The 24,541-nt window shown below is 31.8% G+C and overlaps 3 protein-coding genes across 10 annotated transcripts; 2 read left to right on the forward strand and 1 right to left on the reverse strand.

Moving 5' to 3' along the window:
* The first annotated feature begins 4,383 nt into the window (after positions 1-4,383).
* LOC108473780 (probably inactive leucine-rich repeat receptor-like protein kinase At5g48380) lies at positions 4,384-8,843 on the forward strand. Of its 5 annotated transcripts, none has more exons than XM_017775533.2 (4): positions 4,384-4,524; positions 5,072-6,030; positions 6,142-7,174; positions 8,499-8,843. In XM_017775533.2, the coding sequence occupies exons 2-3, from the start codon at positions 5,182-5,184 to the stop codon at positions 7,156-7,158; spliced, it is 1,866 nt and encodes a 621-aa protein (XP_017631022.1). In that variant the 5' UTR covers positions 4,384-4,524; positions 5,072-5,181; the 3' UTR covers positions 7,159-7,174; positions 8,499-8,843. The 5 variants fall into 5 exon arrangements, with proteins under 5 accessions (XP_017631022.1, XP_052877683.1, XP_017631020.1 ...); XM_053021723.1 differs by lacking the exon at positions 8,499-8,843 and adding an exon at positions 8,104-8,385; XM_053021724.1 differs by having other exon boundaries at positions 4,391-4,769.
* Positions 8,844-10,605: 1,762 nt separating this feature from the next.
* LOC108473430 (acyl-coenzyme A thioesterase 2, chloroplastic) lies at positions 10,606-12,984 on the forward strand. Of its 4 annotated transcripts, none has more exons than XM_017774976.2 (5): positions 10,606-11,137; positions 11,222-11,399; positions 11,682-12,148; positions 12,381-12,531; positions 12,638-12,984. In XM_017774976.2, exons 1-5 carry the CDS (start codon positions 10,772-10,774, stop codon positions 12,703-12,705), a joined length of 1,230 nt encoding a protein of 409 aa, XP_017630465.1. In that variant the 5' UTR covers positions 10,606-10,771; the 3' UTR covers positions 12,706-12,984. The 4 variants fall into 4 exon arrangements, with proteins under 4 accessions (XP_017630465.1, XP_052877027.1, XP_017630464.1 ...); XM_053021067.1 differs by having other exon boundaries at positions 12,381-12,504; XM_017774975.2 differs by having other exon boundaries at positions 10,608-11,137; positions 12,381-12,509.
* Positions 12,966-18,255, reverse strand: LOC108473429 (formin-like protein 1). Its single transcript, XM_017774974.2, has 4 exons — positions 15,876-18,255; positions 15,543-15,742; positions 14,580-14,824; positions 12,966-14,017 (listed from the first exon to the last, which is right to left on the reverse strand). Exons 1-4 carry the CDS (start codon positions 17,951-17,953, stop codon positions 13,175-13,177), a joined length of 3,366 nt encoding a protein of 1,121 aa, XP_017630463.1. The 5' UTR covers positions 17,954-18,255; the 3' UTR covers positions 12,966-13,174.
* Positions 18,256-24,541: the final 6,286 nt, after the last annotated feature.

A 24,541-nucleotide genomic window follows, 5' to 3' on the forward strand; every position in this document is an offset into this window, starting at 1 on the left:
CCCTTAAAACTCTTCCAATGAAAGCATGTTGCCCACAAAGTGACACCACTCCATTAGAATTAAGCTTTATCCAACCCACAAAATTCATTGTCTTTTTCTTTTAAAATTACTTAAATACATCCATACACAACAATGGGAAGGTTAACGCTAACAATTAAGTTTGTAATGTTACATTTCAGAATAAAATTATTTTACTTGAATTTTTAACATTTTAGTCATTGTGTAATTTTATATTCTCTAATAGTACCAAAATATAATATGTAATCTTAGTTATGACTCATTTAATAGGTTATCTTAAATTGCGGATGTAACCTTAAAATTTTAGACAAATTTACTTATTTTCTATTATTTTAATTAATTTAATTTTTCCCTCAAATAAAATTTAAGATTATTTAAAAGCAAAAATATCTATTTTTCTTATCAATCAAACAATAAATGACATACTTTAAAATTATAATTATTACATTTACTTTAATAATTTATTTACTAAGGTTATAATTATAATTATGATTGATGATACAATCACTTTTAATGAAATACTATAATTGTGCTTTATAAATTTATTTCAGCATCATATATTTACTTCCTAATATATAAATTATAATAAAAATAAAATTATAATAATTTATCATCATTTTAACAAACTATATCTGTTAAAAATAAATTCTATAACAATTACAATTTAATAAAATATGTTTCAAAGTAATCTTATGTTTCCTCAGTAAATCTTACATTCAAAATAACCAAACAAAATAATATCACGTTAATATTCCGTAATTTTACAAGATATAATTTTAGGATCACAATTACCTTCTTTCCATGTTTGGAAATAAGTGAAGATGGGAGCCTGGCACTGGTAGTCGTTTCCGAAGTAGTTCCCATGACCGAGAGAGAAGTTTTAGGTGGCTGAACCAAGAAGAGCGGGGACGTGATTGTTGGCAAGTCCGATATACATATTACGGCCACCTATCAATGACTCTAGGATAGAATGTTTTGTCAACAGTTATGTTAGTGACTCGTGGATCATATCCTGCACCATTGGCGCGGGGTCTCTTAGGTTGAGGAGCCTCAATTGCTCTCTTCTTCTCTGCCCTGGCTTTCTCCAACAGGGAACTCGCTTCTGAAGAGGACCAATAGGATATAACAGAATCACTGTATAAATTCATTACAAGAATGATAATAATGCAAATTTGTATAAATTACAAGTAAAATTAATAGTTTCTAGTAATTTATCTAATAGCCGCTACAGTGATTTTACAAGCTTCAAATTCACAGAAAGACACGATTAGACTCTAAAAACTACATCAACAAAAATCAGTAAACCCTAGAAAGATGAACAGAATCGGTCAGAACAATGAAATTTTCAATTTCACTGTCGACCCTCCCCAAAAACAAAATTGGAGGAATTTTTCTTTCAGCAAAAAGAAAAAGTAAGAACAAAAGAAAGCCCCAGTCCAAGAAAAAAGAGTGAAAATGAAAGCAAAAGAAAGGTACAGAAATGAAGAGAGAAAAATGACTGATTAAATTCAAGGGACACTGGGTGACAAGGTGACTTAATTCGATAGATATTCGAATTCTTGTTTTCTGGAGCACTCTCATTTTTGCTATTGGACGTTAAGGAAAGAAAAATACCGTATCTTCGTTGTAAAGTGAACTCCAAGTGATGTGGTCTTAGTGATATTCAGGAGTGCTCTTAAAGTTGTGCCACGTCTGATCTAGACAAAGACTTGAAGCATGTTTAGAGGATATAACAGAGATTAGGTTTATTTTTAATCTCTTCTTTGTTACACTTTTTTTTTTTCGATTCATCCAACTTAACGATTTTTTTTTTATTTTTAGAATTGGATTAGTTATACTAAGAATTGATCCAAAGATTTAGAATAAGAGATTAGATCAATTAATTTGTGAATCGATATAAACCGATTGAATCAAAGTTAAAATTTTAATTATTATTTTTTAAATTTTAATATTTTTATGATATTTTTAAATATTTATTCAATTGAACTGATTAAATCGATCGAATTAAAAATTTATCATAGGATAGATCTAATTTAAAAACTTTGAAAAAGAAGTTTATTTTTCATTCATTTATTAGAGTATGATTAACTTATAATAAATGGTTAGTGATTTTTTTGGCATAATGGTTTTTTGGTCCTTTAATTTTATAAAAAATTAATTTTAACTCTCAATTTAATTTTTTCTCTTTTAACTCTTAAATTTAAACTTTTTATCAAACCACCTTAAAATGAAAAGAAAAACAATATTTGTTAACTTTGCTAACATAACATACACGTAGATTGTCACGTATATAACATGCCAACATTCAATTAATTTTAAAAATATAAAAAGTATTTTTATGATTGATATAATTTTTAATAAATTAAATGGTTTTTAAATTTTAACATGGCGTTTATAATTTTTTGAAATTTTAAAATTTAATTAAACATTAATGTATCAACCACGTGGTAATTCACGTGGATATCCACGTATACAAAGTTTAAAAACATTAACTTTTTCATTAATTTTGGGTGATTTTATAAAGTAAAAATTAAATTATAGACTAAAATAACTTTTTTATAAAAATTAAAGAATCAAATAAGTGGTTATACCATTTTTTCCTCACGCGGTTCAGTTTGTTTTTGTCACTAGCATGAAATGTAACCATCAATAATTTAGTAATAGACTCTTTCACAAGTAGATCTGACTTGAATTAAAATTAATTATAAAATTATTTAATACTTTATTATTCTTAAAATAATTGAATTTAATTAACATCTAAATATTAGATTTCGAAGGATCAAACCATATTCCAATTTCATCATTAAAATCTCTACTTATGTGAGTTCTTCCCTATGCCAATTTTGTCCAATAGTAAAAACTTTAATATTTTTAAATAGAATCTCGAATTTAAATTTTATAAATAAATTAAAAAAGTTATCTCTCATTTAAAAATCTTCCTAACTAAAATATAAAAAAGGCAGGACAACGAGCCAAAAGCTTGATAACAACACATTGCATGCCATAATTGAGGGCACGAACAGTAAGGGGTATTAGCCCAATGATTCACAAAAGTTGTTATTAAAAAAGGGTATTATTTAAATTTAAAATCTCAGTATTTATAATATTTTGTTAGCATTAATTTTGGGGAAAAAAGATTTATTTTCTTTCTCACGTTTCAATATGGTCATTTTGTTACATCTTTATTTATTCTGTCAGTCCATGTTATGTTTTATTCTCTTAAAGAGTTTTTTTTCTGGGTAGATATTCTTTTAAGAATATATTTATTCCAACAATACCAAAAACTTAAACTTAAAAATAAAAAATAAAATAAATATTAATGGTTCAAAAATCAATGTAAGAGAAAAAGAAAAGAGAGAAAAACGCAATCGTATTATTCTCTATATATGTTTGATTTTTATTATTTTTCTCATCAATAAAGTTAAAAATATCGAAAAAATCGAAAAAATAAATTTTAAATTAATTGAATTAAGTTGAGTTCAAGTTGAGTTGAGATGAATTTTACAAATCGAATAATTTGAATAATAGATTGATATAAATATTATTTGTCAATTTTAAAATGAACAAATTAATTTTTTCTCAACAAAATTTAAAATCTAAAAATTTTAAAGAATATATAAAGAAAGTTAAAATTTTTCTAAAATAATGATTTTGGAGTTTATTGAAAAGTTTTCAAATACATATAGTTTTAAATTTATGTGCTCTAACATATAATTAGTTATACCGTAACAAAATTTTAATTTGGCATGTTTAGTTTGTTAAGTTAACTCGAATAATTTCACTTAACTCGACTCAAATTTTATTTTACTGAATTCAATTAGGAAAAAATTTCAAATTGAGTTAAAGATGATAAAATAGGACTCGTTAACTTGAATTTTTTTACTTGATTCGATTCAACGCTAAGTTATAATTAAAAATCTCTTTTTGCTGATTTTAAAAAAAATTATTTTACAAATTATAATAGATTGAATAAGAATTAAGCTCTACACGAATCACCTTGAAGGATACAAATTTGATAATTAATCAGGTAGATTTTTATTTAATTTATTTATGATGACAAAAGTAGGATTAGAAATCAGCATAAAAGAAAAAACTCAATAACTAGGATCCGGTCCGGTTCATGACATCCTCATTTATATATTAAAAAAACAAATATTTTGTATGGGTATTGCAATTGTAAACCTCTAAATGGGTCGGCAGTTAATTTTGACCAATAGCTATAATGGACGGCAATGAAGAAAGGGGCCAAAATGAATATATAATTATTATATATAAAATGAAAAACAGAACAAATTTACCAATAATTTTGAACTTTCTCAATTTTCAGTCGCCCTCCAAATTAACTTTTCATTTAATTAATTAATTAAATTATTTAATAAAATTTAAGAGAAAATTTTTCAACGAAAGGCAAATCAGCAAAGAGCACTAAAAAGTCTTTGCCCCATCTTGGAGGCCAGTCGTCTCCGTAGCTTGGAAAAAGAAAAACAACCAAAGAACCTTAAAATGGTCTTTCCTTCAATTTCCTATTTAAAATTTTTTTAATGTTTTTCTTGTTGTTTTGAATTATGCTGTTGAATATTCAAACCATGATGTTGAATTTGCCTTATTTTTCTCTTAATTTTCGTTTATGAAGTACTGGGAAATCTTCTCTCTTAGTTTCTCTGTGGAAAAGGAGGATACTTCCTTATAGTTTCCCATACCCTTTTGCCTGTTCTATGATCTTCTTCGGTTAAAATTTGAAAAAATCTGAGGTGGGTCTTTGAATTTTTGTTACAAAGCTTCATCCTGCTTAATTTTCCCTTTCTGGGTTTTGTTGATGCTCTCTTATATTAATCAGAATCTAGGTCAAGTAGTCAACTTCACTAGGTTTGCTTAACTTTGTACGTGTAAAAGTTTTGATCTTCTGTGTTTTTCTTTGTGAATTTGGTGGTTTATCAGCTGAATTATGTGATCTACGTTCTTTCCTTTATTATTGCTTGTCTTGGTTTTTCTGGATTTATGAAAGTTGAATTTTATCTTATTTCCTCTTTTTTCTTTTTGGAACTTGTTTCAGGTTTAAATTTTGAACTATGGTTTAGTAGATTTGGCATTTTAAGCTGTTATTAGCTGTACAAATTGCTTTCTGCAATTCTCCATTCAAGTTTCGATTTGAGGGGTTTCTTCATGATCATGGTGATGCGTAGCCGAATTTTTTCTGTTCTTGTCAGTGTTTTAGTCTGGTTGTTGCTTGGCTGTAGTTTGAGCTATGCGTCTCAAGAAGATATTGATTGTTTGAGGAGCATCAAAGATTCACTTGAGGATTCCTTTGGTTACTTAAATTCTTCATGGAATTTCGACAACACTACTGAAGGATTTATTTGTAGATTTACCGGGATTGATTGTTGGCACCCGGATGAGAATAGGGTTCTGAATATCCGGCTTGCAGATATGGGACTCAAGGGTGTGTTTCCTCAAGGAATCGTAAAATGCAAAAGTATTACAGGCTTAGATCTTTCAAGCAACAAACTCTATGGACATATTCCATCTAATATTTCTCAAATTATCAAGTATGTCACTACCCTTGATCTCTCATCTAATAATTTCTCTGGAGAAATCCCACCGGGACTCGCAAATTGTAGCTTCTTAAACATTTTGAAACTCGACTATAACAGCTTGACGGGTTCGATTCCTCCAGTACTCAGTTTGCTGAATAGGATAAAAACATTTAGCGTGTCTAATAATCTCTTGTCGGGGCAAATTCCATATTTTAATGTTACATTAACAGCAGAGGATTTTGCGCATAATCCTGGATTGTGTGGGAAGCCTTTGGATCCTTGTCAGTTGACTTCAAAAGGCCCTAAAACTGGAATTATTGCTGGGGCTGCTGTCGCTGGGTTGACGGTTGCTGCAATAGGTGTGGCTATTGGTATGTTCTTCTATTACCGTAGAGTATCTGTTATGAGGAAGAAGAAGGATGATGATCCAGAAGGAAACAAATGGGCAAAGAGCTTAAAGGGAGATAAAGGCATTAAGGCAAGCTTATCTAATACCTCCATATCAGATTTGAGCTAATGTTCTTTTTTTCTTCTTTCTTTGATTACGGTTTTTTCTATGTGATGTACTTATAAGGTAATGTTATTTCAGGTTTCCTTGTTTGAAAAAGGAGTTTCCAAGATGAGATTAAATGATCTTTTGAAGGCCACTAACAGTTTCAGCAAAAATAATATCATTGGGTCAGGAAGAACAGGGACTATGTACAAAGGTGTCCTCGAAGATGGAACCTCGCTTATGATTAAAAGGTTACAGGATTCTCAACACTCTGACAAAGAATTTACATCTGAGATGGCTACTCTGGGAAATGTGAAACACCGCAACTTAGTTCCCCTTCTAGGTTTCTGTGTTGCAAAAAAGGAGAGGCTTATAGTTTACAGATACATGGCGAATGGCACTCTCAATGATAATTTGCATCCTGTAGATGATGCTAACAAGGCTATGGAGTGGTCCATAAGGCTTAAAATCGGTATAGGGGCTGCCAAAGGATTTGCATGGCTCCACCACAACTGCAATCCTCGTATACTTCATCGAAATATAAGCTCTAAGTGCATCTTATTGGATGCAGATTTTGAGCCCAAAATATCCGATTTTGGTCTAGCTAGGCTTATGAACCCAATTGATACACATCTGAGCACCTTTGTGAATGGCGAGTTTGGGGATTTAGGTTATGTTGCCCCTGAATATGCCAGAACTCTAGTGGCCACTCCAAAAGGAGATGTCTACAGCTTTGGAGTTGTCCTTCTCGAGTTGGTGACTGGTGAGAAACCTACCCACGTATCCAAAGCTCCTGAGAGCTTCAAGGGAAGTCTGGTCGAATGGATTACACAGCTATCAAATGATGGGAAACTTCATGATGCTATTGACACATCCTTGCTTGGGAAGGGTGTTGATAATGAACTTTTCCAATTTCTTAAAGTTGCATGTAATTGTGTATTGCCACCTCCCAAGGAGAGGCCTACCATGTTTGAAGTATACCAGCTTTTAAGAGCTACTGGGGAGCGATACAATTTTACCACCGAGGATGAAATTTTGATGCCTTCAGATACTGGTGATGCTGATTATTTAGAGGAACTTATTGTTGCTCGAGAAGTCAACGAGAGTCAGTGAAGAGCTATGGGATATGGTGAGTATTGTATCTTAGCATAGTGCATGTGTAAGTATTTGCTCTTGTGCATGTTTAAATAAAGGTTGAAGTTACATGTATGATGCTTTACTTACTATTTCAACTTTCTACATCCAGTACTCACTGTAATTGTATCAGGTATATTTTTTAGCATCTACATTAGGTCTTTATGTCTGTTATTTCATATTAGAATCCTTCACCAATGTCCTCGAGGAAAAAAAAACTTTAGATTGATTAGTATCATACGTAATCTTTCGTGGCTTTCTCCCTAAATTATCATGTATGTAGGATGATTAGCTTCACACCAATCAAATGCTGCGTATAATGTAATTAAGATCACTTCACAATTGTGGGATCTGTTTTCCTTATTGATTAATGTGATAATTTCTTGCTGAAGCCTTTTTCTCCTTTTAATTCTATTTGCAGAATGATAAGATCTAGATCAAGTGAATGCTGTGTGTAACATAAACTAGGCATCTTATATGGTGGAACTTAAAGTCGTTTCCCTGTCTTTTAATTGATGAAATATGTGTGTGTGTGTGTGTGTGTGTGTGTCACTGCTGTTACTGTTGCACTTTTTTGGATTATGAATCTTGGAATTTGGCATTTGATGCTAATAGCAGAATTCTCGATTGCACTGTTGGGAATCGTAGTGCACCTGCATATATGCCAGCATGCCATTTGGAGGCTAGAGTGAGAGTTAAAATTGAATAACTGCCAAAAAGAAACATCTAGATGCATGCTGTTTTTGTTTCTGATAAACTGGCTTTTGCAGCATGATTCTACTTTTCCATTTCTTTTTCTAGAATTGATGCCAAGAAAAAGTGGACCTATTCTGGATTAGGATTTATGCTATTTAGACATATATGTATGTGACTTTAAGGTTGGCATATTCCATTGATTTTTATTGGTGATTGATGAAATGGAAGGGGATTTGGAGCATTTTTCAAAGGCCACAATCCAAAATCTCAGTTTTAAAGTTATCAGATGAAAATGGAATATTGAATAAAGGTGGCAAAGGATTTGTGTACATGTATTGCTTAGGAGTACTTGTTGATTTCAGCATCTTTCAAGGGATTTTAGTAACTTTTGTTATTATCCTTCATTTTGTGGGGAGAGCTATACAGTATTTGTAGATGATGTATGGCTAGCATCTTCTAGTTTTTTCATTTCCTATTGAATGCTTGATGCCCCTCTTCCTGTTTGAGTTATATAGCATACTAGCTAATTTCATATGGGGTTTCTTGGCCCTTTACGTATAAACTCTAAACATACCATGATAAAAAGGTGATGACAAATTCAGTTGGACATGGACATTGGACAGGTTAGGTTCTTCAAAATGTATGTATTTGTGTGATATGAAGGGTGTATAGCGGATTGCCTCTAGGTTGACTCAGACAGTTTGTGGAGAGTCTTCTGCGGACCATCCCACACAAAGGGTTGCTTGCAGACCGTTCCTCACAGAGGTGTCGTCCACGGACTGTCCAACAACTTGCCACATGTGCTCTAGTGGAGGTATAACAGTGTATATATATATTAAAATGAGACAATAAATGGTTTGGTTCTTCAATCATGGAAGCTTGTGGTGTTTCTTCCAAACAATGATGCATGGTTCGCCCATGGTTGCTTATTAAATCCTAACTCGCATTACTGCTGGTCGCCATTATAATGCTTTTGTCCTAATTTCCACCTTACTAACCGACTGCCATTTTATCCAAATTTCTTCAACTTTGTTTGCATTCTTTTCCTTCCATTAACTACTTTATGCAATGCTCCACAATCTCTGTTTCTCACAAGAATCACGAGTGTGTTAAAATGAAGAAATTAAGCACCACATACTTCATGTCGCTGTTTCCTGTAATATGTTTATGTTAAAAAAACACCAGTTTCATCAATGGTGGAAAAACTTGATTCAAAACCACATCCAATTTAATCGGTCTGAGAAAACTAGTTGTTAACTAAACTGATTTTAATGCTTAAAAGATGCATTTGATTGGTCTGCCTACAATGAGAAATTAAATGTAGACGACGGACCTGTTTTTCATTATGTTCTAAAAGCGCTTGTAGAGTTAAAATGTGGTTTTTGAAGTTCAAAGTAATTTTCAGCCCAAAACACAAAAAAAAAGTTAGAATTTTTAGTTTTTGTGAATTTTTTTTCCTATTGAAATTTATTTCAAATATATAATATTATTTATTTGAATTTATAATATTATTTTTTAATATTCAACATATAATTTATATATTCAAATTAAATTTTACAAACAATTCATATTAATTGCTTAAAAATAAAATTTATATTTCATATATTAAAAATTAAAAATATTATTTTATATATTTTTATTGAAATATTATAAATATTAATCAACTTTAACATCATTTAATGTATTTTGTTGTACTTACCACATCATTTAATATAGTAATTAAATAAATATTATATTTCTTAAAACACATTTTCACAATAATATAAAACATTTCGATTTTAAATCAAACTTTTAGAAAACAATTTTAAAAGTATTTCTCATTAGCAAGAAAGAACTATAGCTCGAAATAGAGGCGAGTCAAATCCTCTTCTAATAAGCTAGTTTTTCTTTTGTTTTTTTCTTGAAAAAAATTCTAAGCTCTGGACAAGGACACTACATTGATGAAAGAATTTTGAATGAAGGAAAAATATTTGGTATATTGGATAAGGGTGATAATAAAATTCCAATAAAATATATTAAAATATTATAAATATAAATATAAAAATTAGACTTAAAACATTTTTTAATTCTGTTTGTAGAGTTAAGATGCTTTAACAAGAAACACTAAAAACTTTTCTTTTTTTTTTCAAGTTTTTTTGCTTTTCTTTTGTTTGTTAGTATTTAAGTTGGTTACCGTTCGTCTTTTTTTTCCTCTCTCAACCCTTTCTATCTTCACAAGTTGCATAAAGAAATTCATTTTAAGCACCCAAAATAAAAAGTTTATAATATAAATACTCACATTACATAGTTCAATTATTTTTATCTCCTTTAAAATCAATGGTAGTTAAAAAATAGGTATAATAACTAATTTAGCCCTCAACTTTTACATATTATATGGATTTAGGCATAATTTTAAAAAATTAACTTTCAAAATTTTCAAATTTTCTTAATTTTATCTTAATTTTAAATTTCCCCACCCCATCCCTCTCCTTCTCCCCCTCTCCCACCAGACCTCCCGGGTTTGAGAAATTTTAAAATTATAATTAAATTAATATGATATGTAGAAATTGAGGTTAAATTTATTATTATACATATTTTTAACTATCACGTTAATTTATCATTTATGATTTTAATGAGAGTAAAAAATTAAATACTTAAATTATAAACATTTTATTTTAGATACCTAAAATAATGGGATGAGTATTTGTAGTTTACCCTAAAAAATAATTATAATATCAAACTAATACAGCTTTACAAGATATTAAAAGTTTTGACTTCTTGGAGTTAATAATAAAAAAAAAGGAAAAATTTGGTTGTAGAAGCCAAATTTCTCATAAGGGTAAACCAAAATTCCTTGAAACCATCAAAAGCTGTCACCAACCTTTTTGCAGGAATCGCCTGAAACATCCAAAATTCCATGGAATTGAATTGCTCATCTCCTAAAACCATCCCTGTAGTTTCAACGTTTACAGGAAAAGGCTCGGATTCTTCCTCAACCAGGAAGCCTATAAGCTTATGGCCTGGTATGTACCATTCACCGGTTACCAACGCTTTATGGGAAGCCAGGTCCAAAATCTTCGAGAGACTCCTTGATCCACCAAAAGATGCACCCCCTCAGAGCGAATTGCTCACCAAATCTCCCTCTCAAAGCCGAACCACCATCTTTTATAACTTTTCATCTGATTATATCTTGAGAGAACAATATAGGGATCCCTGGAATGAAGTTAGAATGGGCATGTTGCTTGAAGACCTTGATGCTTTAGCTGGGACTATCTCTGTCAAGGTTCCCCATATTTTTCTTCTTCACAAACTTACCTTCTTTCATTTTCTAAAAGCTGTTTTAAACCTTGTTTGTTTGTAAAATTAGCATTGTTCAGATGATGATAGCACAACGAGGCCTCTGTTGCTGGTAACAGCTGCTGTTGATAAGATTGTTTTGAAGAAGCCCATTAGTGTTGACATTGATCTCAAAATGGTTGGTTCTGTCATTTGGGTTGGGAGATCATCAATTGAGATTCAATTAGATGTTATTCAATCCCCAAAAGGTGTTTTAATCTAAAACCTATGACTTGCCTTTTATAATGTTTAGGTACCCAATCTGGATTCTCCAATCTGTGTCGTGGCTTAACATTTTGTGTTCTTTAATATTGATATTCAACACTCCAAAGTCCAACCCCATTTTTCTTTTCTCCTTTAATAAGCATATTTCTCATTTAAAACCTACTTAGTATATGCATAGGAGTAACATTTTTCATTTATGGATATATATTAGATTGAGGTTTGGCCATGATGATTAGCCTTTGATCAGATTTTGTTATTTCATGTAGAAGAATCGGATGTTTCGCATTCAGTAGCTCTAGCAGCTAACTTCATCTTTGTGGCCCGTGACTCTAAGACCGGGAAAGCTGCTGCTGTTAACCGGCTTTCTCCAGAAACTGAACGTGAGAAATTTCTTTTTGAAGAAGCTGAAGCTAGAAGCAAATTGAGAAAAAAGAAAAGAGTGGATAGAAGAAAACTCAAAAATGGGGAGGTAAATCAACTGGAAGCACTCTTAGCAGAGGGCCGAATCTTTTGCGATATGCCAGCCTTAGCAGATAGAGAAAGCATTCTTTTAAGGGATACCCGTCTTGAAAATGCTTTGATCTGTCAACCGCAGCAGAGGAATATCCATGGTCGAATTTTCGGAGGTTTCTTAATGCATCGAGCATTCGAGCTAGCTTTTTCAACAGCTTATGTCTTTGCTGGACTCGTGCCTTGCTTTTTAGAAGTTGATCATGTTGATTTCCTAAGGCCTGTAAGTACCTTCCTGCTTTCTGTGCAGGTTTTAGCATTAAATTCATTGTCTCATATAGGGAGAGATCAAGATCCCAAACTTGATCATTATTTCAAGCATATCCTCATGAAATGGAAGACAAGAAGAAACTTTCAGATTCAATATTGTCTTTCCAGCATCTTCGGTTCACGTTTGTGCTTCAATTCAGGTCTATCTTTAACTTATGCAAAAAGAATACCTGTACTTTGAGCAGGTCGATGTAGGCGACTTCCTTCGTTTGACGTCATGTGTTCTGTACACTGAACTCGAGAATCCGGATCAACCATTAATTAATGTTGAAGTTGTTGCTCATGTTACGAGGCCGGAGATCAGATCCAGTGACGTAAAACCCTGCAAAATGCACTGTTATAGAACAAACAAGCTACTATTTTCTTGATTCCAGATTCAGTAATTTCATAAAATATATGGTTACTTAACATGTTCTCTCTTTCTGTATTATCCATGAAGCAGGTATCAAATACATTTTATTTCACATTCAGCGTCCGGCCAGAGGCAAAGGCCACAAAGAATGGATTTAAGATCCGAAATGTAGTTCCTGCAACAGAGGAAGAAGCACGGCGTATTCTAGAACGCATGGATGCTGAGATGCCACAGCAAAACCAGTGAAGCTGGGGCAGATCAACACCATCTTCTAGCATAAGCAATTTGATGGTATCAGTCAAATGTTAAAGATTCTTTGTAACATTAGAAACATAAATTATTGCAGCCTGTTAAATTTTGCAGGCATGAACCTGATGAATGTATCATTCCCCTTGAAATAAATCAGCACACTGCCTCCTTTTGTTTCCCCAAGAAAATTTCCTCTCGTATATTATAGATTATATAGAACAAAACTGTTCTGAATTGTACATGGATTTATACAGATATGAAAATAAGAATATAAATAAATATTTGCGACCTTACATTGCAGGACAAGCCATACAAGCTTCATGCAAAACCTAAACCACCCAATTTTGGTAGCTTCTATCTTACAGCTTCAGCAAACAACTAAGGTGATGCAGTCTCATCATCAGAACCAGAACCATACCGTGGTCTGCCCTGAAATCCAGCAAAAGCTTGGGACATCATTGGATTCACTGGAACTGGGAACACTGGTTGCATCATTGGATTCACTGGGACTGGGAATTTATGGGCAGAACTAACAACAGTTCGTTCATTTATCATCCCAACTTCCTTGCAGACCCGTTCGAGAACCGTAAGGAAATCCCTCACCACCATAAAGATTCTAAATGGGTGGGCCTCTTCTTTTGTTGAGTTCCCATGGAAGTATTCAGTAATCTCCTTTACCAGAGATAAGGCCACACTTTCATGGGCTTGAATCCTTATAATCTCTTCCTCGGCCATTTTCATGAACTTGTTCATTGATTCGGAAAACTTCTCCAGGCTCTCATCCAATGCCATTTTTTCATTTAATCTTAGAACGTTGCTGATGTTTTCAATGCCTCTAGAAAGCTTCAAGACATCGCTGTTAAGTACCTCGGAATCCATTGCTGCAGCTTTCTTCACATTGGTGAGCTCTGAACTGAGACTAGAAACAACTTGTAAACCGAGCTTCCTACACCGAGCATCTTCGTTTACAGTGGAGCTTTGAGTTTGGTCAGCATCGGAAAGACGAGCACCCTCAGTTCTTATGATTTCTTGTACAACAAAATGCAGGAGTGTGGTCTTCCCATCCGCACCCTTCACATCAACAAGCTTAAGGAGTGTATCAAGTTTGAAGGCATGGGCATCACCACGGTTTGTCCCGACATTCATGCGGTTCCCAGTCTTGAGCACAGCCTCTAGAAGCTTCAAAAACATCCTACTGGTTCTCAATTCCTCGCAAGCATTCTGTAAAAAGGACAAACCAACAGGATACGGCTTAATACAATTGATAATAAAGCAACAACACAGGTTTTGTTGGTCTACGTTAAATCTACAAAATGAAAACAAAGCATATGACTCATCTTAAAAGCAAATGATCATGTTAGTGAACTCGGACACATGCATTTTTTAGACCATTGAAATGGTTACTATATTCAACATATTACAAGAACACATGTAGTTGTACCCAAAAAAACCATATTACAAGAATATTCTTCTTGTTCACATTCTTAGGCAAGCTTATAGACAAAAACCAAGCTGTCAGGTATGAACTAACCTAAAGTCAAGGCACATTTAATTAGTCATTCATATTTTACTTTGAAGAGAAACATGTGATAAAGACTGAATAGTCAAATAGATAGCTGTAATGTTTGGTGTTGAAATTTCTAAACCGATGAAGGATATGGTAGTTGAATGAGTATTCACATTTTAATACAAGCATAAACAAGGAACCAAGAAAAGCTGAAAGAAAACGAGGAAGAAATCGAGAAAATGCGGAGCAGACAGAGATGGAGTTGGTGAAAATTACCTCTAGAGTTTGGAAAGATTTTTTAAGGTATTCAACTTCAGACTCGAAGTTAGCTATGTAGAGCATTGCATCCACCCTTTTGAACGCAAAGGGTATATCAAGAACTGCTTTTAAAAACTTCTCAGCTGGCCCAAGCTTGACTGGTGAATCATCTTTGTAGTCCTTCAACTTGCGTTCTTCTTCCTTGGTCGGAGCCATTTTCAATAAACTTTCAAGAAGTTCAGTGCCGAGTGTCTCAGCATTACCTGTACCATCATAGATGAGATTTTTAGTGCCCATACATAATAACTCCAAATATGGGAAACCATATGGCCAGTCATGGCAAGGATATTAAAGCTCAACAAATATCATTTATAGGCAATACAAACTCAGACTATTGGTTCCCAAAAATATGAATTTCACTTATGGTCTTGTATGATACTAACTAATTCCAAAAATATAAGCCCATATTCAAATCTAGTGAGAATATTTCTTCAGTATACTCAAAGGTAATCTCAGAGTTGGATTCATTCAAAACAGCCAACCATTTAAGTTGGGATCATCAGTTAAGCATAGTGATGCAAATTATCAAAAACCTTTTTCAATCGTAGAAAGACAAACAAAGGATTCTTCAATGGTTTGCACCATAACAATGGTAAAAATGTAAATTTTATATACCTTAAACGGGAACATGCTTCAAAAGTAGCATCTAAATTTGAACTACTGTGAATTGTTAAACACAGGTCCAAAGTCGTAACAAACTACTCAGTTCAGTGACAATTTCAGCAGAAAACTTTCATTAAGTAATGTTCAAGGAATATAAGGTCAAATGAATACCAATTCCATATCCAACAGACCAGCTTAATGACCTTTGTGCAAGTTATGGACATTTTTAAGTCTTAAAATCAACAAAACTTGAACCACAATTGCAATCAATAAACCAAAAAGTTATAAGTGATGTTTCCTAAATGGCAATTTCATTACCTTCTAAAAGGGCTTCACAAACTTCCTCGACGGTCACATTGAGTGCCCTCAACAAAATTGCTATGTTTTGTGCCTTTTTGGGATCCAACACTCTGTTATCTTGGTTTGGTGAAGGAAGAACAGAACGTGGAGTTGCTTGCTTTGGTTTAGGATTCGGTGTTTTTGCGACAAATAGTGTTTCAATCATCTCCTCATTCAACCTGCAGAAGCCAAACTCTTAGAAAGTATTCAAGCAAGGAATAGAACCATGTGAAGAAAACCTTAATTCAACTAAAACTAAAAGATCTGACAAGAACCCCATAGTTTACAATTAACTAGAGGTTGAAATCATACTTGAATGAGCTTGATCTGAGGTGATCCCACACCATTTCACGATCAGAGCTGGCTCGTACTTTATCCCAATGTAAAGGCTTTAACTTGGGTTTTGAAGCCTCCTCCGAATCCTCTTCCTCCACTGCCTCCACTGCCTCGGACTCAGACCTTGTAGGCAACTCGACTTGAGAAATACTAAGTGGGTTGTGTGTCATAAAAGGCATCGAAGGGGGCACAAGAGGAGGCGGCTTCGATATCTGTTTTACTATAGATGCTGATGGAAGTGGTTTCTCCCAGAGCCGTCGTTGCTTCGGAGGAGGCGGAGGAGGAGGAGGTGGCGGCGGCGGCGGTGGAGTCAACATAGGCTTCTCTAAATCTCCGCTAACTCTTACAGGAGATGCATCAGGACTATTCTCCGAATCTCTTCTTAGTGATGAAGAAGCTGAAGATGAGAACGAAGAGCTCCTATTGTAATCCCAAAAAGCAACCACTAATGGTGACTTCTTTGGGCTTTTCCCGAAACTTCCATCCGATGATGATGAAGCCGGTGATAGTAAAGGAGACCGCTCATTCTCATTTTCATTCAAAGCCCTTTCCGGTGATGTTGAGGCTGATGACATTGAAGGATACCTAACAATTGGATTCAAATCACTAACCATTCTTGGAAATTCACTCGGATTATTTACCATGTTCTTCTCAGGAGAAGCCGAAGCTGAACGAACTGATGGGGACCTTGTTCGGTTTCGACCCATATCATTAACCGGAGATCCTTTGGCTGATGAACTAGTTGCAGCTGAAGCTGAAATCGATGGAGTCCCCATATTTCGAACCAAATCCTTGAAATTTCTAATCGATGCATCTAGTTTCTCGATCAACGTTCTATTTGGCGAAGTAGCAGCCGAAGACAGTGATGGTGATCCATTGTTTCGATCGGAAACATGTGAATCTGGGTTCGGGATCGACATCGGAGACAACGAAGGAGATCGCAATCTTCGGCCATCTGATTTTTCCCTCTCCGGTGACGTTAAAGTTGAAGACGACGAGGGAGATCGTACATTTCCATTGGACGCATTGAGAAGTCGTGGCGAATCAGCTGAAATCCTCCCCGGAGATGAAGAAGGTTGAACTTGCTCGAGTTCTGGAGATTTCGGGTCAGATCTTACCGGACTCGAACTAACCGGCGGAGAAATACTAAGTGAATGAGACCCGCCGGAGGAACTTGAACTCGAAGACGAACATGAAGTACTTGTAGACTCAATGTTTTTTACTGCAATCGTCGCGAATACTCTTCTTGACCCGGATCCGTTTCGACTAGGACTATCTCGGCCATCGAGAGATCCTCTTGGTGAATAAAAATCCTCTTCTTCTTCAGCAACCGACTCAACTTCACCGGCTCGAAAGTTCCGACCGGTGCTCTGTCGAGACAACGGCGGTAACGGCTGGAGCTCCGGGGAATCCATTTTCCTCGGATCAAACCTAGCATTGGCCGGCGAATTATTGGAGCCGTCTCCGATCCCGCCTCGGGAATTTACCAACGTACCCAAATAAAGCAACTCGGAACTAGTGGCGGAAGTTGTCCTCAGCTTACGAGCATTATGAACATTGTTGCTGGGGTACAACCTGCTACTATTGTTGGACGTTAAGGTCTTGTTATCGTCGACGAAACTACGTTTCTGCTTGCGGCGGCGGCAGTAGAAGAAGAGGAGAAAAGCAGAGACGACGAAAGCGGAAACGGCGGCGACAATGGCAAGGATGAGGAGAGTGCGGGAGCTGTGGTTGGGAGAGGGAGCGTGAGGGATGTCAAGGGAGGAAATGTTGGCGGGGAAAGAAGCCAAGGAGGAAGGAGAAGGAGGAGGGGGAGATGAAGAGAAAGAGGGGAAGAAAGGAGAGTCGGGAGGAGGAGAAGTGGAAGAAAAAGGCGGAGGAGAAGGCGGAGGAGGAGGATCAGACGGCGGAGTAGATCCGAATGGCAAGAAAGGTTGATGGAGGATCCGACGGCTATGAATGGGAAAGGATTGACATGACCAAAACAACAACGAAGAGAAGAAGAAGGAGAAGGAGAAGGAGAAGGAGAGGGAGAGGGAGAGGGAGGAGAGCATCGTGTGTGAGTGTTGCTGTGAATGGATGGGTGAGATTCGTGGGGACTATTTTTCTTCTCTTTTGTTTTCTTGGGAGTGAGAGAGGGAGAAAGGAAAATGAAAAGGAAGGAGGTGCATCCAGCTAAGATTCAGCTGGTGCTGTGGTTGTGCACTTGAGTTGAGTTGAGTTGAGTGAATCTGTAACTGAGTTGGGCTGTTTTAATTTTATTTTATTAATAACACTAATAATATGCTTACTGCTTATATTTTTTTGTACTGCTGTAGTTTAGTGCTGGTCTAGAGTTTAGAAACTACTGTTAGAGTGCGTGACAGTGACAGTGACAGGGATGGTCTTTTAAAAAGTCCAAAAAGGGCGGGGATTGTTGACCCACCGACGATTCTTCCTACCACTCGGATGCTCAGCTCAGTCAGTACTCGGTACTCAAATCGTATCCTCAAGTTTAACGGGTTTCCCAGTCGGTCAGGCCTTGCCCCTCCTATCGTATAGAATTAACACAAGTTTTTATGTTTATTAAATAATATGTTAATTAATTTAGTTAGGTGTTATTTTCTATTAAATTTATTGATATAATATTTTAAAATAATAAAAATCACTTAGTAATTGTATAAAAATATTATATTGTAATAAATTTAAATTTAATAAAAGAATATTAAGAAAGTAAAGTGAATAAATTTCTTAAGAAATAAAAGGACTAAATCTTAAATATATGAAGAGTACATGTACTTTAAGTATATTTTAACTTAAATAATAATATTATTGGGATATTTGGTAATTAGAGTTTTAGCTTTTTTGTTTTAGTTGATTTAGATACAAATAGAGAACCGAGTAGTTAACCTTTTAATTGTAATGTTTAATGAATAAAGATTTGTAAAAGCTTGTTGAGCTAAAACTTTCAACACAAAAATTTAAGGATGGACAACTTTTTCATACCTTAATGAGAATAAGATATATAGAACGACATATTTAATTTACTCAAAAATTACTTAAAAACCCTTAATATTTATCAATTTCCACGAGATTAATACTTGCAAATAAAGAACTTAAAAATTTATTTATTTAAATTTTTAAAAATGTTCACTAATTAATTGCTATAATAGATTTTTAATTCATTGGCAATAATTTTTATTGCAATAATTTCACCCAATAAAATTAAGTATTATAAACAAATAAATATTTAACAATAAAATGTATCATATATTTATTTGTCATTTTATATATATCGCTTTCAAATATCAGTTAAATTTTACCAAATATTTTCAGTTAATCAAATTAATTAATAGAATCAACTGATCAAACCAACCATTACAATCAGTAATCAACTATCAACTAATTATCAAATATTAACATAATTTTTTAATTTAACCTTTGAGGACAACGGTATTAAGTTAATCTTCCATCTATTATTAATTTCTGACTTCTTTTTTTCATTATTAAACTCCGAGTTTCACTTTAAACCCGTAATTGGATAATTTAACAACAGAAACTCAATTATTGAAAGAAACAAGTTTAAAGAATATGCGAGTAACTTGACTGTTTACGCAGCTAAAATTAAAAATGTAAGGCACAGCTGTTTGATAAGATTTTGTCCTTAAATCTTATATTAGAAAAAAAAATTTATCCTCCCTGGAAAACATGTGCCCTAACATAACATATGATTTGCCTAATTAGTACTTTCATTACCGTTGTCTCCCTCTTGGAGCATTCATCATGCTATCATTATTGTCTTGACATTTAACCTTAATCCATCACTTCCTCTTCTTCTTCCAACCCGTTTTTTGTTTGCAGTAATCTCATTAACTCTTCTCTTCCTAAATTGAATCCTTTTAACATAGGTGCGAAGCAAGAAAATTTTTTAGGAGTCGGATAAAATTTTAATTTTTTTTATAGTTTATATCTTTATAATTTGTAAAGGATTAAATTAAATTTTTATAATTTTAAGGGGCAAAGTACAATTTTACCTTTACTAATTTAAAATTTTTAAAAAATTTTAAAGGCTTAAAATAAAATTTTACATTTTAAGGGGTCAGAGCCCATGCCAGCCCCTGGCTTCACCCCTGTTTTAACCCTTTATTTTTTACTATTGAGACTGTAATTTTAAATATGTTAAATTTAATTTATTCCATTTAAATTATAAATTTAGAATTTAATTTATATATTTTTATTTTTAAGAATTTAGTCTTTTATTTTTCAGTTTCCTATTTTAAAATTTAGGTCTAATTGTTAATTTCATTAAATTTATTTTATTAAATTCAGATTTATTACAACTTAATTTTTAATTACATAACTACCAAATGAGGGTTTTTTAATTTTAAAACGTCACACCAACAAATTTAACTGAAATTTTTAATTGTGTTAACAAGTTGACTTAAATTTTAAAATCTGAAAAATATAAAAATAAATTCCTGAAAATAAAAATAAATGGATCAAATTTCAAATTTGTGAAAAGTGTAGAGACCAGTGACATATTTTAACTTAATTTTAAATATAATAATTTTGCATGTCAAATCATACCAGTAGATTTATAAAATAAAATAAAATTGTTGAGAGGTCGAAATCTTAATCCAATATTTTGTCTCTTTACTTTTGTAGATGAAGGTGTTTCGTAATGTCTTACAAGTAGAATCATGACAAAATAAAGAATTTACGCAAATACATAATCTAACTCGATCTCGTGATTTATGGCATATATTTGAGGGGAAGCATGTTGCTACCATCTGAAGTATATGTTATGGCATTGAGCAAGACCATATGTAAACTTTTCAATTTACCACGATTTTGTATAAAATATTTTCATTCTACGAATTCATCAAAACTCACTAATTAAATTTAAAAAAGAAAAAACAAAACTTGGATAAAAAAAATAATACTAAACTGATTGAATATTTGTATAATATATTAAATTATGTCACATGTTAAAATAATATTAAATTTATTAAAATAATTGTCGTTATTTAAGGAAGTTGTTAAGTTCATTTCAATAAAAATTGAGAGATCTAAATAACAAAACTTCACAAGCCCTTACCTTTAATTATTATTTTTACTTTATTTATTTAATCTATAAAAGGTAAATTGTCAGTATAAATTTATATATGCCATCATGTGAGCTGTTGCCTTTAACAAAAGTCATCGGTATATATGCATGGCTCACCGGCTATGGTATCTATTCAATCTTTGCTCCTTGTGTGTATATTTATATTTGGTTAAAATATCAATTCAATCCTTCTACTTTAACGATTTTAAAGGTTTAATCTCTATTTTAAAAATATTTTCACTTTTTTTATTTAAAATATTATTTTATCAAAGTTTATTAATTAAACTATTCTCATATGATATTGCTTATAATTTACAAAAAATAAATATGCCAAGGTGGTAATTTTAATGGAAAATAGTAACGGCATTAATTATTAAACTAATATTTTATATTTAAAAAGTAAAAACATTTAATTTCTAGTTTTAAAGTGTAATAATTAAATCTCAAATTTTACTTAACTAACAACACATTTTGAACTTTATATTTATATTTCATACATAACAGTATTTATATTTGTATAAAATTTTACAATTTTAAGTATATACTTAATAGATTATTTTTTAATTTAAAAATCGAGATGAATTTTAAAACTATATATCAACTTTTGTTTAATGTGCAGTATTATTATAATTTTTATTTTATGTATTTTTATAAATAAAACTTTGATTTAATTTAATATTCATAAACCACAAACACCATTATCATTCATCCAATATGAAATAAACGGATGTATATCTTCTACATTATTTATTAAGTTTTGACTAAGTTGGTGTTACCCTTTAATCGGATCCCAACTTAGTTGTAAAATTACAAAAGAAAAAAGTCTCCTCTCACAAAACAACAAATATTATTTTGAGGGTATTTAAGTCTTTTAATATTATAAATCTAGGAAATATATATATAATCGATGAGACTTGTGAGATTTGAACACAAATCACCATAACTTTTATTAAATTGTTTTATCATTTCAACCAAAGTCACAGTTCTTTTTATATCAATTTTTAACAATTTTATTGCATAAGATTCTCATCAATGTTGTTGATGTGTCATGATCTAATATTTATATATACGTGTACAATTAAATTAAAATCAAAATTTATGTGTACGTAGAAACCGAAAATAAAATTTTATATTTATAACTACACTAAATAAAAATTATATATCAAAGTTTAAATTAATTTTTATGTATAAATAATTTATCCCTTTAAACTATGCATTATCTTGTGGTTACAGCTTATCTTAAGATTCAACTTTAGACTTAAAAAACGTATATTTTTCTTCTTCTTTTTGAGAATGTATAAAATTAATTATACTTTACCCGAATATTATAGATACAGAGAAACCCTTCCACTTTTAAGGAATCTGCAATGCCTATAAAATCTTAAGGGTCTAATTTTGCTTCCGGTCTTTGTGTTCTTTAGACGTTTGAAATTTGGTCCCTCTACTTCTATTTATAAGAATTCAAGCTCTCTACTTATCTAATGTGAAAATTAAAATTCAATTGACAACACTGTTAATTAGCTTCTATTGAAATTGAATATATATTATTAATTAGACATTTGAATATTAAAATGTAACTGAAATTCATTAATAACGTTATCAAGGCTACATTCCTATAATTAAAACTAAATGAACTAAATTTCAAATATAATAAGAGTAAAGGGATTGAGGTCATAATTAAACCAAATTAAAAGTATCTCCTTTTTTTCATCTTATAATGAACTTTTTAAGCCTACAGTGTCAGTTATTCGAACATTGATTAATCAAAGGTCAAATTGTGCTAGTACTGCTTGCACTAGCGAAGTTTAAGAATTAGTCGTTAGTCTTATAATGTTATAAGTTAAATCTTCTTCAGTTCTCACATGACTTTTCATATACAAAGAAAATAAAAATTCTAAATCTTCCTATTATTTTTCCAATTAAAAATTATAATCTAGTTATTAACGTTGTTATTTATCAAATTTTTAACTTGACACGTTTATTTTCTGTCAATAATATGCCACGTTATATAAACATCGCCTAATTAACATGCTATATTGATACATTTTGACTGGAAATATTAACAAGTATAATGATTGGGTTATGATTATTTTAAAATTGAAAAATAAGAGAAAATAATTATAAAGATTAAATCTTGAATTTTATCAAAATAGTGGGAGTAAAACATACTTTAACTATTAATAAAATGTTAGAGACTTTCTTCTCATTCTTTTAGAGTTTTAAATCTATAATTAACATAGTAATTACCATTTGCCAAAGGCTTTTGAAAGTGTGTTTTCCCTTTTCCCTAACAAAAGCTAAAAGATTTATAAAAGTCAATAGAGCATGCATCCCCTAATCTTTAGGCTATCAATGTCAATCAATTTTATCATATAAACTATGCTTTCCTTTTGGGTGATTAATACTTGCCAAACCTATAAAGAAATATGGAAGATACTATACTTAACTTCATTCAACTTCAAAAAATTATAAAATAGTCACTGAATTATTCAAATCACTTAATTGTTAAATTTATTATTGTATGACATTCTCTATTTGCAACGTTTGCACGAATTGAAAGTTTTAATCTTTTCTCTTCTTTTCTATAATTTAGTTTTTTATAAAACAATTTTAAATATCACACATCTGCGAACCTTAATCCAAACAGCTTTCTTCTCCAATTTCTAACACTGATCGTCTCAACTTGAATCTAAGGAATGTTCTTATACTCATCGATGGGTATTGATCCATTATATTGATCATAGAATCATCGCTTGTAGCTCGCTAGCTGAATTTTAAAAAAAGAAAAAAGCTTAACAACCCAATGACTTGAATAATTTTTTTTGAATAGTTTAGTTAGTTCAATGACCGTTTTGTAACATTTTGAAGTTGAGTGATCAAAATGTAAATTCACTAATAATTTAATGATCTTAAATGTAGTTTATCCTAATAATAAATAGAAAGAAGTATTGAAGCCCCTAGGCTTAACGGTTTATTTTTAAATAAAACTTAAATAAAAGCGTAATTTTATTTTTATTAATTAATTATTGTTTTATTTATTTAATTTTGTTATCTTTAATATTTATATTCAATATTTTTAATTAAAAATAATAAAAATCTAATTAGTATTATGTTGTAATATAATCATAGTTTAAAGTATAATGTATTTTTCAATTAAATTGATAATTAAAATATATCCGAACCTATATACCATACTTATATTTGGTGAGATATAAATATGAATAAATATGACCTAAGAACTCTCACACATGGTACACATAAAGTGATATTAAAGTTCCTAGGGCCTTAATATTGTCATTAAGCCAATACCTCGTTAGATGAGATTTTATTTTGATAAAACATTTATCAATAATAACTATATATTGTTTTTATCTTTTAAATTTATTTATTTTCTAATAAAACATTATAAATAATGATAATTAATTAATTTTTCATAAAAATAGTAAATTCATCTCTGTATTAATATATAAAAATTAAATATAAATATAAATACTTAATTTTAATTGAAATCAAATATAATTTTTAATGAAAAAGTAAAATATATTTAGGTAATTTA

This window comes from Gossypium arboreum, chromosome 11, assembly GCF_025698485.1.
Source record: "Gossypium arboreum isolate Shixiya-1 chromosome 11, ASM2569848v2, whole genome shotgun sequence".
Lineage (NCBI taxonomy): Eukaryota > Viridiplantae > Streptophyta > Magnoliopsida > Malvales > Malvaceae > Gossypium > Gossypium arboreum.